At 45.0% G+C, this 20,413-nt stretch overlaps 1 protein-coding gene across 1 annotated transcript in view; it reads right to left on the reverse strand.

Annotated features, from left to right (window-relative positions):
* LOC126100964 (glucose dehydrogenase [FAD, quinone]-like) overlaps positions 1 to 20,413 on the reverse strand; it is a 176,447-nt gene that overhangs the window by 8,165 nt on the left and 147,869 nt on the right. The window contains exons 7-8 of the mRNA XM_049911626.1: positions 15,861 to 16,043; positions 1,272 to 1,567 (exon numbers count right to left, since the gene is read on the reverse strand). Of these exons, the coding sequence (XP_049767583.1) occupies positions 1,272 to 1,567; positions 15,861 to 16,043 (479 nt within the window). The remainder of the gene's footprint in view (positions 1 to 1,271; positions 1,568 to 15,860; positions 16,044 to 20,413) is intronic.

A 20,413-nucleotide genomic window follows, 5' to 3' on the forward strand; every position in this document is an offset into this window, starting at 1 on the left:
GGAATTCCACCGCCTAGAACACAGTGTTGTTGCAACAAGACGAAGTTTTCAACGGAGGTTTAATGTAACCAAAGGACCGAAAAGCGATACAATAAATGATCTGTTTGAAAAATTTCAACGGACTGGGAACGTGACGGAAAGGTAGGGCGACCGCGTACGGCAACCACAGAGGGCAACGCGCAGCTAGTGCAGCAGGTGATCCGACAGCGGCCTGGGGTTTCCGTTCGCCGTGTTGCAGCTGCGGTCCAAACGACTCCAACGTCCACGTATCGTCTCGTGCGCCAGAGTTTACACCTCTATCCGTACAAAATTCAAACGCGGCAACCCCTCAGCGCCGCTACCATTGCTGCACGTGAGACATTCGCTAACGATATAGTGCACAGGATTGATGGCGGCGATATGCACGTGGGCAGCATTTGGTTTACTGACGAAGCTTATTTTTACCTGGACGGCTTCGTCAATAAACATAACTGGCGCATATGGAGAACCGAAAAGCCCCATGTTGCAGTCCCATCGTCCCTGAATCCTCAAAAAGTACTGGTCTGGGCCGCCATTTTTTCCAAAGGAATCATTGGCCCATTTTTCAGATCCGAAACGATTACTGCATCACGCTGTCTGGACATTCTTCGTGAATTTGCGGCGGTACAAACTGCCTTAGACGACACTGCGAACACCTCGTGGTTTATGCAAGATGGTGTCCGGCCACATCGCACGGCCGACGTCTTTAATTTCCTGAATGAATATTTCGATGATCGTGTGATTGCTTTGGGCTATCCGAAACATACAGGAGGCGGCGTGGATTGGCCTCCCTATTCGCCAGACATGAACCCCTGTGACTTCTTTCTGTGGGGACACTTGAAAGACCAGGTGTACCGCCAGAATCCAGAAACAATTGAACAGCTGAAGCAGTACATCTCATCTGCATGTGAAGCCATTCCGCCAGACACGTTGTCAAAGGTTTCGGGTAATTTCATTCAGAGACTACGCCATATTATTGCTACGCGTGGTGGATATGTGGAAAATATCGTACTATAGAGTTTCCCAGACCGCAGCGCCATCTGTTGTTGAAAATTGTAACTACTGTAATTTCGAAAGTTTGTCCGCCTGAAAATGTACTGTTGTCCCAAGCATATTGCAACAAACGGTGTATTTCTATCGCTGCTCGTTTAGTTTTTATTGCCGTTTCAAATATACCGGTCATTTTTGAAACACCCTGTATATGCGGCGTGTCCGGTAAGCGGTGAGCAGTGAGCAGGAGGCAGCGGACGTACTGGTGGTGCCGGCAGTCGGGCAGCGGCAGCGAGTGGAGGCGCGCGCCGTAGCGGCGGAAGGCGGGCGCCAGGCCGGTGCGCACGGCCAGCTTGACGCCCTCGACGAGCGTCGCGACGTCGTGCGGGTCGGCGAAGTAGTTGGCGTCGATGAGCGGGTAGTGGCGCGGGTCGGCCGAGCGCAGGCGCAGCCGGCCGCGCGACCGCGGCCGCAGCAGCAGCGGCAGGATGCTGAAGGCGTCGCGGTTCGCGATCGGCCGGTACACCGCGTCGTACACGCGCTCCGTCAGCCCCAGCACCTGCCGGCACGGCGCACGCAGTCGCTGGGACAGAGTCGAGGCAAGCGCAGGCGCAGAGGTTCAATGGTTCAAATGGCGCTGGCAATGGTTCAAATGGCGCTGAGCACTATGGGACTCAACATCTGACGTCATCAGTCCCCTACAACTTACAACTACTTAAACCTAACTAACCTAAGGACGTCGTACACATCCGTGCCCGAGTCCGAATCCGAACCTGCGACCGCAGCGGTCGCGCGGTTCCAGACTGTAGCGCCTAGAACCGCTCGGCCACCCCGGCCGGTCTCAGAAACCGCAAGTAGGCTACTTGTCGCCCTGCTCCTGCCACCGTAATGCCACACTTTTACCGTACCAGTGTGGACGACATGTGACGGTGTAATGCTATGTGAAATGGTGAGAACAGTTGTAAGATACAGAAAGTGTCTAAATTTTTCAGCCTGCAGACGGAAGATTTTCATTTCCAAATTACCGGTTTCGGTCAGTGTCGTTCATCGTAAAATCATATGTCGTAGCTATAGAGTAACCTGCCCCAAAGGAACTGTCAGTTCACTATGATGTATTAAAGAGTCCGTGACAGTGAACTGACAGTTACTGTATAACAGGTTACTCTGTAACTACGACATACGATTTTGCGATGGCGCACTTGTCAGAAACCGATAATTTGGAAATAAAAACCAGCGATCCGCAGATTGAAAAACTTTATAAAAATTTTACATAAATAAAAATCGTGGGTAACCCCATTCTAACTAACTGTCCAATATTGACAACTATACAAAAATGTCCCACAGTCCCTACGACATACTTCTACAGGGGACTCAGCAGATCCTGTCACGTACGAACACATCAAAGGGACTGCTAACCGAAGGAGCTAGGTTCGATTCCTGGCGGCGTCGGTGATTTTCTCAACTCGCAGACTGTTTTGTGTTGTCCTTTCGTTCGTATCGTCGTTATTGACGTTCCACACATGAGATCGCTGCAAGAACACATACCGAAAGCGACCAAATTTAAAAAAATATACATAAAAGCACATAAAAAGTAAAACCATGTTTCCATCGGGCTGTAAGCATTACCGAAAAATTAAAAATTTCTTGATACTATGCTGTTATGTGTTATTAAATGTCTGTAACTGGTCATATTGCCCCTTTTAATCAACTTTCCAGGAAAAGGCAATTTGTTCGCTAGGAATATGACAAAACCCTACCATCTGGTGAGCAAGATGTATGAGACAGGCGAAATACCATCTGACTTAAAGAAGAATACAATAATTCCAATCCCAAAGCAGGTCTCGACAGGTTTGAAAATTAGCGAACTATCAGTCTAATAAGTCATGGCTGCAAAATACTAACACTAATTCTTTACAGACGAATGAAAAAACTGCTAGAAACCGAACTTGGGGAAGATCAGTTTCCATTCCGTAGAAATGTTGGAAAACGTGAGGCAATACTGACCCTACGACTTATCTTAGAAGGTAGACTAAGGAAGGCAAACCTACGTTTCTAGCATTTGTAGACTTAGAGAAAGCTTTTGACAATGTTGACTGGAATACTCTCTTTCAAATTCTCAAGGTGGCAGGGGTAAAATAAGGGAGCGAAAGGCTATTTACAATTTGTACAGAAACCAGATTGCAGTTAGAAGATCGAAGGGAATGAAACGGAAGCAGTGATTGCAAAGGCAGAGAGAAAGAGTCGTATTCCGTCGCCGATGTTATTCAATCTGTATATTGTGCAAGCAGTAAAGGAAAGAAAAAGAAAATTTGGAACATGAATTAAAATCCATGGAGAAGAAATAAAAACGTTGAGGTTTGCCGATGACATTGTAATTCTGTCAGAGACAGCAAAGGACCTGGAAGTTGAACGGAATGGGCAGTGTCTTGAAAGGAGGATATAAGATGAACATCAATAAAAGCAAAACAAGGATAACGGAATGTAGTCGAATGAAGTCAGGTGATGCTGAGGGAATTAGATTAGGAAATGAGACACTTAAAGTAGTAGATGAGTTTTGCTATTTGCGGAGCAAAATAAGTGATGGTGGTCGAAGTAGAGAGGATATAAAATGTAGACTGGCAATGGCCAGGAAAGCGTTTCTGAAGAAGAAAAATTTGTTAACATCTAGTATAGATTTAAGTGTAAGGAAGTCTTTTGCGAAAGTATTTGTATGGACGATAAATAGTTTAGACAAGAAGAGAATAGAAGCTTTCGAAATGTGGTGCTAAGAAGAATGCTGAAGATTAGATGGGTAGATCGCGTAACTAATGAGGAGGTACTGAACAGAACAGGGGAGAAGAGGAGTTTGTGGCACAACTTGACTAGAAGAAGGGACCGGTTGGTAGGACACGTTCTGAGGCACCAAGGTACCATCAATTTAGTACTGGACGGAGTAGTGGAGGGTAAAAATCGTAGAGGTAGACCAAGAGATGAATACGCTAAGCAAATTCAGAAGGATGTAGGTTGCAGTAGTTAGTCGGAGATGAAGAAGTTTGCACAGGGTAGAGTAGCATGGAGAGCTGCATCATACTAGTCTCTGGACTGAAGACCACAACGACAACAAGAATATGAAACAAATGCGAAAAACATGTAGTGAAATTATTGTGTGGGTGTGATGTTCTGTCTTCTAAAATTTGATTATAATAATTTCGAAGTGCTACTGCATGTATGTTTCTAGACCTAAAAGACGACGGAAATCCGAAGGACCCCGTGTGTTTCATTTTTACTTTTTTCCCTTTACACATAGCTATAGTTCGACAAGACTGTAGAATACTGAAAATTCACCGCTAATATACAAAAATTTTTATTTATTGACCATATTTTAAGCTGCTAGAGTTTTTCCGTCTAAAATTTCGTTTCTCTAGATTTTGGTGTTTTAGTACGCTTCCCCATGAACCATGGACCTTGCCGTTGGTGGGGAGGCTTGCGTGGCTCAGCGATACAGATGGCCGTACCGTAGGTGCAACCACAACGGAGGGGTATCTGTTGAGAGGCCAGACAAACGTGTGGTTCCTGAAGAGTGGCAGCAGCCTTTTCAGTAGTTGCAGGGGCAACAGTCTGGATGATTGACTGATCTGGCCTTGTAACAATAACCAAAACGGCCTTGCTGTGCTGGTACTGCGAACGGCTGAAAGCAAGGGGAAACTACGGCCGTAATTTTTCCCGAGGGCATGCAGCTTTACTGTATGATTAAATGATGATGGCGTCCTCTTGGGTAAAATATTCCGGAGGTAAAATAGTCCCCCATTCGGATCTCCGAGCGGGGACTACTCAAGAGGATGTCGTTATCAGGAGAAAGAAAACTGGCGTTCTACGGATCGGAGCGTGGAATGTCAGATCCCTTAATCGGGCAGGTAGGTTAGAAAATTTAAAAAGGGAAATGGATAGGCTAAAGTTAGATATAGTGGGAATTAGTGAAGTTCGGTGGCAGGAGGAACAAGACTTTTGGTCAGGTGATTACAGGGTTATAAATACAAAATCAAATAGGGGTAATGCAGGAGTAGGTTTAATAATGAATAAAAAAAATAGGAATGCGGGTTAGCTACTACAAACAGCATAGTGAACGCATTATTGTGGCCAAGATAGACACAAAGCCCATGCCTACTACAGAAAATCCTAAGAAATTTTGGTCTTATGTCAAAGCGGTAGGTGGATCAAAACAAAATGTCCAGACACTCTGTGACCAAAATGGTACTGAAGCAGAGGATGACAGACTAAAGGCCGAGATACTAAATGTCTTTTTCCAAAGTTGTTTCACAGAGGAAGATTGCACTGTAGTTCCTTCTCTAGATTGTCGCACAGATGACAAAATGGTAGATATCGAAATAGACGACAGAGGGATAGAGAAACAACTAAAATCGCTTAAAAGAGGAAAGGCCTCTGGACCTGATGGGATACCAGTTCAATTTTACACAGAGTACGCGAAGGAACTTGCCCCCCTTCTTGCAGCGGTGTACCGTAGGTCTCTAGAAGAGCGTAGCGTTCCAAAGGATTGGAAAAGGGCACAGGTCATCCCCGTTTTCAAGAAGGGACGTCGAACAGATGTGCAGAACTATAGACCTATATCTCTAACGTCGATCAGTTGTAGAATTTTGGAACACGTATTGTGTTCGAGTATAATGACTTTTCTGGAGACTAGAAATCTACTCTGTAGGAATCAGCATGGGTTTCGAAAAAGACGGTCATGTGAAACCCAGCTCGCGCTATTCGTCCACGAGACTCAGAGGGCCATAGACACGGGTTCACAGGTAGATGCCGTGTTTCTTGACTTCCGCAAGGCGTTCGATACAGTTCCCCACAGTCGTTTAACGAACAAAGAAAGAGCATATGGACTATCAGACCAATTGTGTGATTGGATTGAGGAGTTCCTAGATAACAGGACGCAGCATGTTATTCTCAATGGAGAGAAGTCTTCCGAAGTAAGAGTAATTTCAGGTGTGCCGCAGGGGAGTGTCATAGGACCGTTGCTATTCACAATATACATAAATGACCTGGTGGATGACATCGGAAGTTCACTGAGGCTTTTTGCAGATGATGCTGTGGTGTATCGAGAGGTTGTAACAATGGAAAATTGTACTGAAATGCAGGAGGATCTGCAGCGAATTGACGCATGGTGCAGGGAATGGCAACTGAATCTCAATGTAGACAAGTGTAATGTGCTGCGAATACACAGAAAGATAGATCCTTTATCATTTAGCTACAAAATAGCAGGTCAGCAACTGGAAGCAGTTAATACCATAAATTATCTGGGAGTACGCATTAGGAGTGATTTAAAATGGAATGATCATATAATGTTGATTGTCGGTAAAGCAGATGCCAGACTGAGATTCATTGGAAGAATCCTAAGGAAATGCAATCCGAAAACAAAGGAAGTAGGTTACAGTACTCTTGTTCGCCCACTGCTTGAATACTGCTCAGCAGTGTGGGATCCGTACCAGATAGGGTTGATACAAGACATAGAGAAGATCCAACGGAGAGCAGCGCGCTTCGTCACAGGATCATTTAGTAATCGCGAAAGCGTTACGGAGATGATAGATAAACTCCAGTGGAAGACTCTGCAGGAGAGACGCTCAGTAGCTCGGTATGGGCTTTTGTCAAAGTTTCGAGAACATACCTTCACCGAAGAGTCAAGCAGTATATTGCTCCCTCCTAAGTATATCTCGCGAAGAGACCATGAGGGCCCGCATCTCGTGGTCGTGCGGTAGCGTTCTCGCTTCCCACGCCCGGGTTCCCGGGTTCGATTCCCGGCGGGGTCAGGGATTTTCTCTGCCTCGTGATGGCTGGGTGTTGTGTGCTGTCCTTAGGTTAGTTAGGTTTAAGTAGTTCTAAGTTCTAGGGGACTTATGACCACAGTAGTTGAGTCCCATAGTGCTCAGAGCCATTTGAGACCATGAGGATAAAATCAGAGAGATTAGAGCCCACACAGAGGCATACCGACAATCCTTCTTTCCACGAACAATACGAGACTGGAATAGAAGGGAGAACCGATAGAGGTACTGAAGGTACCCTCCGCCACACACCGTCAGGTGGCTTGCGGAGTATGGATGTAGATGTAGATGTACAGTAGTACAAGTTTATATGCCAACTACCTCTGCAGATGATGAAGAAATAGATGAAATGTATGATGAAATAAAAGAAATTATTCAGATAGTGAAGGGAGACGAAAATTTAATAGTCATGGGTGACTGGAATTAGAGTGTAGGAAAAGGGAGAGAAGGAAACGTAGTAGGTGAATATGGATTGGGGGTAAGAAATGAAAGAGGAAGCCGCCTGGTAGAATTTTGCACAGAGCACAACTTAATCATAGCCAACACTTGGTTCAAGAATCATAACAGAAGGTTGTATACCTGGAAGAATCCTGGAGATACTAAAAGGTATCAGATAGATTATATAATGGTAAGACAGAGATTTAGGAACCAGGTTTTAAATTGTAAGACATTTCCAGGGGCAGATGTGGATTCTGACCACAATCTATTGGTTATGACCTGTAGATTAAAACTGAAGAACTGCAAAAAGGTGGGAATTTAAGGAGATGGGACCTGGATAAACTGAAAGAACCAGAGGTTGTAGAGAGTTTCAGGGAGAGCATAAGGGAACGATTGACAAAAATGGGGGAAAGAAATACAGTAGAAGAAGAATGGGTAGCTCTGAGGGATGAAGTAGTGAAGGCAGCAGAGGATCAAATAGGTAAAAAGTCGAGGGCTAACAGAAATCCTTGGGTAACAGAAGAAATATTGAATTTAATTGATGAAAGGAGAAAATATAAAAATGCAGTAAATGAAGCAGACAAAAAGGAATACAAACGTCTCAAGAATGATATCGACAGGAAGTGCAAAATGGCTAAGCAGGGATGGCTAGAGGACAAATGTAAGGATGTATGGGCTTGTCTCACTAGGGGTAAGATAGATACTGCCTACAGGAAAATTAAAGAGACCTTTGGAGAGAAGAGAACCACTTGTATGAATATCAAGAGCTCAGATGGCAACCCAGTTCTAAGCAAAGAAGGGACGGCAGAAAGGTGGAAGGAGTATATAGAGGGTTTATACAAGGGCGATGTACTTGAGGACAATATTGTGGAAATGGAAGAGGATGTAGATGAAGACGAAATAGGAGATAAAATACTGCGTGAAGAGTTTGACAGAGCACTGAAAGACCTGAGTCGAAACAAGGCCCCGGGAGTAGACATTATTCCATTTGAACTACTGACGGCCTCGGGAGAGCCAGTCATGACAAAACTCTACCATCTGGTGAGCACGATGTATGAGACAGGCGAAATACCCTCAGACTTCAAGAAGAATATAATAATTCCAGTCCCAAAGAAAGCAGGTGTTGACAGATGTGAAAATTACCGAACTATCAGTTTAATAAGTCACAGCTGCAAAATACTAACACGAATTCTTTACAGACGAATGGAAAAACTGGTAGAAGCCGACCTCGGGGAAGATCAGTTTGGATTCCGTAGAAATGTTGGAACACGTGAGGCAATACTGACCTTACGACTTATCTTAGAAGAAAGATTAAGAAAAGGCAAACCTACGTTTCTAGCATTTGTAGACTTAGCGAAAGCTTTTGACAATGTTAACTGGAATACTCTCTTTCAAATTCTCAAGGTGGCAGGGGTAAAATACAGGGAGCGAAAGGCTATTTACAGTTTGTACAGAAACCAGATGGCAGTTATAAGAGTCGAGGGGCATGAAAGGGAAGCAGTGGTTGGGAAAGGAGTAAGACAGGGTTGTAGCCTCTCCCCGATGCTATTCAATCTGTATATTGAGCAAGCAGTAAAGGAAACAAAAGAAAAGTTTGGAGTAGATATTAAAATCCATGGAGAAGAAATAAAAACTTTGAGGTTTGCCGATGACACTGTAATTCTATCAGAGACAGCAAAGGACTTGGAAGAGCAGTTGAACGGAATGGACAGTGTCTTGAAAGGAGGATATAAGATGAAGATCAACAAAAGCAAAACGAGGATAATGGAATGTAGTCTAATTAAGTCGGGTGATGCTGAGGGAATTAGATTAGGAAATGAGACACTTAAAGTAGTAAAGGAGTTTTGCTATTTAGGGAGTAAAATAACCGATGATGGTCGAAGTAGAGAGGATATAAAATGTAGACTGGCAATGGCAAGGAAAGCGTTTCTGAAGAAGAGGAATTTGTTAACATCGAGTATAGATTTAAGTGTCAGGAAGTCGTTTCTGAAAGTATTTGTATGGAGTGTAGCCATGTATGGAAGTGAAACATGGACGATAACTAGTTTGGACAAGAAGAGAATAGAAGCTTTCGAAATGTGGTGCTACAGAAGAATGCTGAAGATAAGGTGGGTAGATGACGTAACTAATGAGGAGGTATTGAATAGGATTGGGGAGAAGAGAAGTTTGTGGCACAACTTGACTAGAAGAAGGGATCGGTTGGTAGGACATGTTTTGAGGCATCAAGGGATTACGAATTTAGCATTGGAGGGCAGTGTGGGGGGTAAAAATCGTAGAGGGAGACCAAGAGATGAATACACTAAGCAGATTCAGAAGGATGTAGGTTGCAGTAGATACTGGGAGATGAAGAAGCTTGCACAGGATAGAGTAGCATGGAGAGCTGCATAAAACCAGTCTCAGGACTGAAGACCACAACAACAACAGTACGACTGGGAGAAGGGAGCAAAACTTGGTTAAAGAAATAAAACAATAAAAATAAAAATGCTGGCAGAATGAAAATTTTAGTAGATTTCCGTGTATCATTGTTATAGATTGAGTATGTTAGAGATTTCGTGTGTTAAGGTGAACCGCCGGCCGGTGTGGCCGTGCGGTTAAAGGCGCTTCAGTCTGGAACCGCGTGACCGCTACGGTCGCAGGTTCGAATCCTGCCTCGGGCATGGATGTGTGTGATGTCCTTAGGTTAGTTAGGTTTAATTAGTTCTAACTTCTAGGCGACTGATGACCTCAGAAGTTAAGTCGCATAGTGCTCAGAGCCATTTGAACCAAGGTGAACCTTTCTTCTCCGTGTCTGCAAAATTATGTCACCTCTGAGAGTGAATAACAACAATTCTTCCTATTTTACAAAAATTGCCCTCCTGAATATAACAAGTGCTTGTCAAGACTGTAAAAATGGTGTTCTATTTCTGTATGGGGAAAATGAGGTATTGATACGAACAAAATGCAATCAAAAATGTAGCACATAAAGGTTCAACATTTTCGACAGTAAGATTGTCGTTACACTTTATGCAAGGAGACCCTGGAAGACTCACTAAACGTCTACTCCTAAAGAGAAATTAACTGTCGATAGCGAAAAGAGAGAAGAAGAAACTTCAACAGTTTGAGTATGGCAGTCCGAAGTACGTAAAAAAATTAATCGAACAGGTACTCATAAATTACTAAATGAAGAAATGTCCGAGTGGGTGGAAAGGCATTGTTTTAATAACTTCTAATAATGAGGACGACAGGTAAATGGTATATGTGCTGGAATTGACGACATGCTCGTTTGATTTTGGACGATAGACGTACTCATTCGATAACAGCCGAGGCGCGCAACAATGGCCGAGGTAATAACTGCAGATTGAGGACGTTGGATGCGGATTCAAACCTATGACCGTTTGTGCTGTCCTCATTTCTACACGTTCAATATCCCCCTGCTAAACCTATCTTGTCGTTTGTAGCCTGACAGCCCAAGTATTTGTACAAGTGGACTGACCCCAGTTGTGACTCATTGAGGCTGTAGTCAAAGGATACAACTTTCTTGCATTTTGTGAATTACACTGTTTCACATTTCTGCAAATTTAAAGCGAGTTGGCAGTTTTTACACCATTTCAAAATTTTATGAAGCTGTGACACCATATCCGTGCAGCTTCTGTCGATACTGATAAATGCGTCAGTCGCGAGAAGTCTGAGGTAACTAATGGCAGTGTTCGCCAGCTCATTAGTGTACAATGTGAGCAGAAAGGCTCCCAACAACCTTTCCTAGGTCGACCCTAAAGTTACTGTTGATCAATTGATGACCCTCCATCCAAGACAACATTCGTCAGTCCAGTCACAAATTTCGTTTGCTACCTCATTCGATCGCACTTTCTATAGTAAACGTACGAGTGATAATGAGTCAAATGGTCCTCAGAAGTCAAGAAATATTGCATCTACCTGACAACGCTGATGCATGTCTTTCCAGATGTCGTGTGAAAATTGCTAGTTGAGTTTGGTATGATGTGATTTCGAAATCCACGCTAATTGGCTTGGAGAACGTTGTTCTGTTAAAGAAGCCGAATCTTGTAATGTCTGAGCTGAAAATATGTTCCACGATTCTACAACAGATGGACGTCAATAAGATTGGATGATAGTTCTGTACCTCACGCCCTCTTGTAGATGGGTGTGGACACAATTTTTTGCCCAAAAATCTACAAGATATTATGTGTGATATCGTCCTGCCACACGTCAGTGCGCAACACGCATTGATACCACGCTGTGTCTGGCTGCAGTCCGCAACGACGAATGGGAGAGGGCAGCGAAGACACGCCCTCCCTCTCTGAGCACCTCACAGGGAGGTCAACATAGAGTAGTAGAGCATGGAAGCGCTCTGCCCCAGTTCGAGACCTCAGGTGTGGCATTCAACATCATCGAGTAGGACAAAAGCGTTATTCAAGTTTCAGATAGGCATAAGCTTCTGTAACTGTTGAACAATGTACTTCATATGAACAATTTGTTAATTATTGCATAAATTGATACCAATGACAATTGTAAGTGAGCAAACACTCCCGTGAGAAAGGATTTTATCAAGTAAAGTAAATCTTTCTATCATTCATGTAATAAATGGAACTTACACACTGACGGGAGCACCAAATAATAGCTAATATAGAGTAATGATATTTCGGGAATACACATGTCTAGGTAATATATTTAAGTGATTAACATTCCAAGATCACAGTGCGAGACAAACCACTGAAAATGTGAAACTGGGGTACAAAAATAACCAGTGTAACTGTGAGAATATTGAATGCAAACATGCTAACGAGCATACATTGTATTGTGCAGGTGCCGAATGTAAGTTTGTGGGATGAGGTTCCAGTGCTGCTGCACTCGGTCGAGCCGGCCGCTTTGGTCGAGCGGTTCCAGGTGCTTCGGTCCAGGAACCGCGCTGATGCTACGGTCGCAGGTTCGAATCCTGCCTCGGGCAGGGATGTGTGTGATGTCCTTAGGTTAGTTAGGTTTAAGTAGTTCTAACTATTGGGGACTGATGACCTCAGATGTTAAGTCCCACAGTGCTCAACCATTCGAAACATTTGAGAGCACTTGGTCGGTCAATACAGGGACGGCTAATGTAGAGTGTCCATGACGCTGGACCTGTCGTCCGATGATGCCCCACGTGTGCTCGTTTGAAGACAGATCTTGTGATCGAGCAGGCCAAGGCGACATGTGGGCACTGTGTAGACTGCGTTGCAACAGCTTTGTGAGGGCTATTGGAAAACACCCCTTGGAATGCTGTTCATGAATGGCAGCGCAACAGGTCGGATCATCAGACTGACGCACAAATTTGCAATCGAGGTGCGAAGGACAACCACGAGAGCGGTCCTGCCGTCACATGAAGTCGCCCCCGAGACCAACTGACTCTAGCTGGCTCTAGCCCTCATCTGGCCTCCTCCTAACCGAGACAAGGCCACCACTGTTACCGAGGCAGGACCAGCTTTAGTCAGACCTCCGTCCTGTCCTCCTTTGAGCTCTCGCTTGACACCACTGAAGTCGCACGGGGCAGTTGTTTGTGGTTAGTGGAATGCGTGCTACGTGGCGTCTGGCTCGGAGCTGTCCTCGAAGTAACCGATTTGTAACAGTTCGTTGTGTCACTGCGGTGCCCACTGCTGCCCGCATTGCTGCTGCAGATCCAGTGCGATGCGCCACAAGCATGCGCTGAACACTGTGGTCTTCCTCCTCAGTAGTATATATAAGAATATACAGCCGACAGCTGCAGGTTAACTTTATCGTTTACCTAGGTTTCAACGTTAGTAAAAACGTCTTCTTCAGAACCTGCAAAAAGTTAATATTATAATGTGCTAGATGTGGTCATCCTACAGGATGCATCGTGTAGTACTTACATAAAATATCATTTAAATGTTTGCCTAAAACAAGCCATGTCCTAAGTCAACAAACATGGCTTGTTGTAGCCAAACATTTAAATGATACACTCCTGGAAATTGAAATAAGAACACCGTGAATTCATTGTCCCAGGAAGGGGAAACTTTATTGACACATTCCTGGGGTCAGATACATCACATGATCACACTGACAGAACCACAGGCACATAGACACAGGCAACAGAGCATGCACAATGTCGGCACTAGTACAGTGTATATCCACCTTTCGCAGCAATGCAGGCTGCTATTCTCCCATGGAGACGATCGTAGAGATGCTGGATGTAGTCCTGTGGAACGGCTTGCCATGCCATTTCCACCTGGCGCCTCAGTTGGACCAGCGTTCGTGCTGGACGTGCAGACCGCGTGAGACGACGCTTCATCCAGTCCCAAACATGCTCAATGGGGGACAGATCCGGAGATCTTGCTGGCCAGGGTAGTTGACTTACACCTTCTAGAGCACGTTGGGTGGCACGGGATACATGCGGACGTGCGTTGTCCTGTTGGAACAGCAAGTTCCCTTGCCGGTCTAGGAATGGTAGAACGATGGGTTCGATGACGGTTTGGATGTACCGTGCACTATTCAGTGTCCCCTCGACGATCACCAGTGGTGTACGGCCAGTGTAGGAGATCGCTCCCCACACCATGATGCCGGGTGTTGGCCCTGTGTGCCTCGGTCGTATGCAGTCCTGATTGTGGCGCTCACCTGCACGGCGCCAAACACGCATACGACCATCATTGGCACCAAGGCAGAAGCGACTCTCATCGCTGAAGACGACACGTCTCCATTCGTCCCTCCATTCACGCCTGTCGCGACACCACTGGAGGCGGGCTGCACGATGTTGGGGCGTGAGCGGAAGACGGCCTAACGGTGTGCGGGACCGTAGCCCAGCTTCATGGAGACGGTTGCGAATGGTCCTCGCCGATACCCCAGGAGCAACAGTGTCCCTAATTTGCTGGGAAGTGGCGGTGCGGTCCCCTACGGCACTGCGTAGGATCCTACGGTCTTGGCGTGCATCCGTGCGTCGCTGCGGTCCGGTCCCAGGTCGACGGGCACGTGCACCTTCCGCCGACCACTGGCGACAACATTGATGTACTGTGGAGACCTCACGCCCCACGTGTTGAGCAATTCGGCGGTACGTCCACCCGGCCTCCCGCATGCCCACTATACGCCCTCGCTCAAAGTCCGTCAACTGCACATACGGTTCACGTCCACGCTGTCGCGGCATGCTACCAGTGTTAAAGACTGCGATGGAGCTCCGTATGCCACGGCAAACTGGCTGACACTGACGGCGGCGGTGCACAAATGCTGCGCAGTTAGCGCCATTCGACGGCCAACACCGCGGTACCTGGTGTGTCCGCTGTGCCGTGCGTGTGATCATTGCTTGTACAGCCCTCTCGCAGTGTCCGGAGCAAGTATGGTGGGTCTGACACACCGGTGTCAATGTGTTCTTTTTTCCATTTCAAGGAGTGTATTTTATGTAAGTACTACACGCTGCATCCTGTAGGATGACCATATCTAATATGATTTACTAGCACATTATAATATTAACTTTTTGTAGGTTCTGAAGAAGATGTTATTACTAACGTTCAAACCTAGGTAAACGATAAAGTTAACGTGCAGCTGTAGGCTATATGTTCTTATATAAACAATATCAGTTGCTGTCGCTGCATAAAAATGTTAAAAATTATGAAACTCCTGAGTAGTGCCATGTGACTGTGCGGAGCCTGGTATTCCTGTGACCACCACGGTCAGCAGTGGTGTACGGTGGTCTCACTCCTGCCACGTCTCTCTGCAGTATCGCAGAACGACCATCCAGCTTGTCTCAGCCCAGTTACACGATCTCGTCCAAACTCAGTGATGTATTGATAAGAGCGTCTTTGTCATCTTAAAAGCAGTCTTGACTAACATCAACTCACCACGTCCAATCTCAAAGGAAACTAATGCTCATTACAACGTGTATTTAAAGCAAACCTGATTTTTATCCTCTCAGTGGCGCTACTAATGCCACTGTTATGCGACTGGCGCGAAATACGAATTGACATAATCTTTCAGATGTGAAAAAACGACCAACAGATTTCGTTTCCACAACGCCTTCGTGTTAGCGTGTATTTATGCAATGAGCCGTCTCCCAGAGGAATCAAAGAACTCACTGTTACCGCTGGACGATTGTAATTTCGTCTGTTCGTAACATCATGGTTAAAGTGGACGCTACATCTTCACTACTAAAGGAACAGTTGGAAACGGAATTCAAAATTTCTAATTACGCTTTGATTTCATCAGTTTCAGTTCCTCTTTCATTCATTAGTGTCTGGACACTAACATTGATGCCACAGACAGCCTTCACATATGACCAGAATTTCTTCTGGTTTTGCGAGAGATCTCTGATAAGACCCTGCTACGGTTGTCATTGAAGGCTTCACGCACTGCGCTCTCGACGGCCAAATGCTTCTCATTCGGCAAGTCTCTATCTATGACCCTACGCTTAGTTTTACACCTGTTACGCAGCAGTCGCTGTTTTTTTAGAAATTTTCTTACAGTGACTGTATAGCATGGAGGACGTCCTGAATGTCCTCTGTCATGTAAATGTTGTAATCTACAATAATCTTATAAGGGAACTAAGGTTTTGAATCGAGTGTCACAAACCCTGCTGAGGCTGGCACAGTAGTTAGTAGCAGAGTCGCAGTAAACTAACTCGGTACAGTGCTGCGTTACCTTCCGTACTCTGGCGCCGCCGTCCGAGTTGATGGAGGCGGGGGCGAAGTGGAACTGGATGTCCGGCCAGTCGGCGGAGGCGTTGGCCAGCGGCGTCTTGACGAACGCGATGGCCTCGAGGCCGCCCAGCGTGGTCATGGGCCCGCGCTCGTTCAGCACGTAGTTCATGGTCACCGGCACCGCCTGCCGGCACAGCACCGCGCGTCGCTCACTCACAGCGCACTCACCAACACAGTAGTCTCGCTTACAGTAAAAAAAAATGGTTCAAATGGCTCTGAGCACTATGGGACTCAACTGCTGTGGTCATAAGTCCCCTAGAACTTAGAACTACTTAAACCTAACTAACCTAAGGACACCACACAACACCCAGCCATCACGAGGCAGAGAAAATCCCTGACTCCGCCGGGAATCGAACCCGGGAATCCGGGCGTGGGAAGCGAGAACGCTACCGCACGACCACGAGATGCGGGCTACAGTAAAAACAGAGCGTGGTCAGTGTCATAGGGAGGACCACAAAGGAAAAGGAGTCTGCAGCACTCTGTGATTATATTGGGGTGATTCAGCTGCCCCACCGATTCGTTTTATGCGACTGACACTGTCTGTATCGGGAACGGTGTCCAGCCAGGCGACAGCCGTGTAATCTGTATAATCGCTCCCAGACTTTTTGGCGACTCTTAGCAAATGGAATCGCGCTGTAAAACACAGGTGAGGACTGGCCATGAGTTACACGCTGTGTGTTGGACAAAGATATACTTTTCTTGTGCCATACTTGTCCAAGTCTGTCCAGTCTTTCGTTGTGCGATTTGCGGAGTACTCAAACAGGGTTTGGATGTCTGTGTAAGTTTATTCCTTATATAGTACTTAATCTTTCGTAAATGGTTTACAAACGTTGCCTTATAGAGTGTGTTTCACCATTAGAAACTACGAAATAAAGAGGAGATGTCAGAATGGGAAGCGTGGAAGTAACAGCTTTCCAGTGTACAACCTCTGAACAATTTACGAAAGATTAAGCACTATAAATGGAATAAACTTACAGAGACGTCCAAAATCTCTATTTCTGCGCCAATAATTACACCGAGAAAGATTCGAGACACTTCTATAAGTGTGGCAGAAGTAAGGTATATCTTGATACAAAAATACTGTGTCACTCGTGGCTAATTCTTAATTGAGTTTTTTTTTGTGTGATTCCGTTTGCTAGCAATGGATCAGAGGGAACTTGTATGGACTACAAGGCAGTCACCTGTCTCGATACCGTTCCTCATACACACATAGTGCGGGTTGCTTAAAGCAAATCGATAGGGGCAGCTGAAAAACCCTGTATACAGGGTGGTCCATCTGAAGTTTCGGATGACATTATCTCGAAAACTGTACATCGGGTAAAAGTAGTGGGTAAGACAAGTTCGTAAGCTCAAAGGAGCACACCAGTGATACTACACATGACCTCTAGCCCTCGCTGCCCTTCGGTGGGGCGGGGGACAACTTTAAAATCTTAAACAGAAACACCCATTTTCATTGCAGATTCGCATTCTCCATGAAAAAGTAATCAAGTTTTGAAACTTCCTGGCAGATTAAAACTGTGTGCCCGACCGAGACTCGAACTCGGGACCTTTGCCTTTCGCGGGCAAGTGCTCTACCATCTTTTTTTTTTTTTTTTTTTTTTTACTCATTTTGTTCGATATAGTTCGTTGCGTTTGGTCTGGGCGGACGACACAAGACATCCGTTCAAGTTGATCGTTGGTTTCTTGACTCAGTTTTTTTTTTTTTTTTTTATTACAGAGACCACGCAGCCCTCTGACCGAACACGCTGAGTTACCGTGCCGGCTTTTATTGGTCTATGAATTTGTTCGTGGCGGACGTACGATGACAGCCGTTCAGGTTCTTTGTTGATCCGTTCACTCAGTTTTTTTATTACAGAGGGTAGCTAAACCTCTGACCGGGCACGATGAGCTACCGTGCCGGCGAGCTGCTAGCATCTCGTCTCCTACCTTCCAAACTTTAGAGAAGCTCTCCTGCGAACCTTGCAGAACTAGCACTCCTGAAAGAAAGGATACTGCGGAGACATGGCTTAGCCACAGCCTGGGGGATGTTTCCAGAATGAGATTTTTACTCTGCAGCGGAGTGTGCGCTGATATGAAACTTCCTGGCAGTGATTTTTTTTCCGTCAAGGGTACCCGCTTTGCGTGCCGTCACAAACAAGCAACTATATAATATATGGTGGTCAATTGCAATTAATTGCAATGTACAGTTAATAACTTTTTTTAACTTTGTGTTGTGCCTTACGGCAGGTCTTGTCATGGGGGAAGCCTCGTCAGAGAGGCCCACCGCATGAGCGTCTAGGGAAGTGATCCCAGTGGCGGTTTCCCGTTGCCTTCCACTGGTGATGGTGACATGATAATGAGGACAACACAACACCAAGCCTGGAATCAAACCCGGGCCCCTTGGCGTGACAGACCACTCAGCTGTCGGGGCGGACTACAGTTAATAGACAACTTATACTGTATTCACTTAGTGTTTACTCAAGATCAAGTGGGTACGTAACATAACGATACACATAAAAGTAAATACTAAGACACAATCATACAATTGCAAGCAGTGTAAATAGTAAAATAACGTAACTCTGCTGACGGGAAAACAGTACGTATCTCACACCAAAATACACATAAGTAAACAATTTTTATTTATGTAGGTCTATGATGGTGTTTAATAGGAACAGGTGAAACAAGTTTGTTTGAAAACATTAATATTTAGCTGCAAAAGACGGTTAAAATTTCTTATTACTGATAAAAACAATTGGGTAACAACTGAGGCGGAATAACTACAAATATTAACAATACATAAAAGCTCAGTAATTACACAGATTACCGCTAACTTTTACTGATCTACGCATTGTACTGGTGTGTCTATTTGTGAACTTCGTGGAGCATTTCAAGCGTATGATAGTTGACAAAAATCTGAGAGTGCTATTATTTTACAGTTTATTCTGCTCCTAAGACACTTTAGTCTCAAAATCTGGCCGTACGCACTAAAAAGAACATGTACCTAATTTTTTCGTAACAATAAAAAACCACTTTTACGAAGACTCGATCCAGCACGTCGCACCCTTGTTGTGTTTACCTCATGTCGTCAGAGACAGTCGCTGTGTCCATATATAAGAGGCGCCGTGCTGCTGTCTTGTTTCATACTCCAGAGGAGGCGCGTTACATAGGCAGTGAGGGGGAAAACGTCTTAAAGCTGCCCATCTTTCTCGCCGCACGGTATGTTGTAAAGCCAGTTCCTTAATATTTCCGGCCTGGATTCTAACCTATCAAAGCAAGCAGCTCGCTCGTAAGGAAGTGATAAAAAAAAAATTCGTTGTTCAAAAAAATGGTTCAAATGGCTCTGAGCACTATGGGACTTGACTGCTGTGGTCATCAGTCCCCTAGAACTTAGAACTACTTAAACCTAACTAACCTAAGGACGTCACTCACATCCATGCCCGAGGCAGGATTCGAACCTGCGACCGTAGCGGTCGCGCGGTTCCAGACTGTAGCGCCTAGAACCGCTCGGCCAGCCCGGGCGGCGGTTAATGATTCATCAAATATGCAATCATTGCTGGCATAACTTAGAGACAATGTACTCATTGCCAACTCTTGAACCTGTTTGTGGCATGAAGCTCCCGATGTACAGGTCTCGGTTAGATGGGGAGTCAAAGAATAGTAATTAAGTTGTGTTTCTCTAAACCATTTCCACATTAACAAACAATGTTTAGCTGCTCCACAAGCTGACACCTTCGAAATGCTGTGGATATAATAGTGGGGTCTGTCTAATTACAGTATGTCCCATGAGTAATAGTCAATATTTTGGTTTGTGAAAAACATAGTTAATCGAAGCATGAAAGTTCATAAGGACATGTACAGCATTCCACTGATAGAACATATTTAAATAATTATCTTAATGCCTCGATCGCACAGTCATTTGAATTGTTATCACTTTCATGTTTCATTTTGTAATGTCTCACTTTTTTCAGGTCCGTGTATGTTTCTATGTTTACTTTCTGTAACTTTTCCTCCATATTTTCCATTCTCACTTAACTCCTTTGTGCTACTAATTTATTATTTGATTGTATCCAAACTTTTGATGTCGGTGAACGCACTGAATCTCGTTAATATGATAAATAATTAACGTATGATAAATAATCACGGTAAAGTACGTTCATTTCCGTCATAGGAAAACAAGTAAAACGACACATGCCTAGAAATTTTTTTCGACTTAGTTTAACAAGTAGTGGATACTTTGTTGGCCGCATAAAAATAAATAAATTTACAGCGTGATTTGTAACGTGACAGCCGGCCGGTGTGACCGAGCGGTTCTAGGCGCTACAGTCTGGAACCGCGCGACCGCTACGGTCGCAGGTTCGAATCCTGCCTCGGGCATGGATGTGTGCGATGTCATAAGGTTAGTTAGGTTTAAGTAGTTCTAAGTTCTAGGGGACTGATGACCTCAGAAGTTAAGTCCCATAGTGCTCAGAAGCATTTGAACCATTTTTTGTAACCTGACAAAGAAATTATTGTAAC

The sequence above is a fragment of the Schistocerca cancellata genome, chromosome 9, assembly GCF_023864275.1.
Source record: "Schistocerca cancellata isolate TAMUIC-IGC-003103 chromosome 9, iqSchCanc2.1, whole genome shotgun sequence".
NCBI classification, from domain to species: Eukaryota; Metazoa; Arthropoda; class Insecta; order Orthoptera; family Acrididae; genus Schistocerca; species Schistocerca cancellata.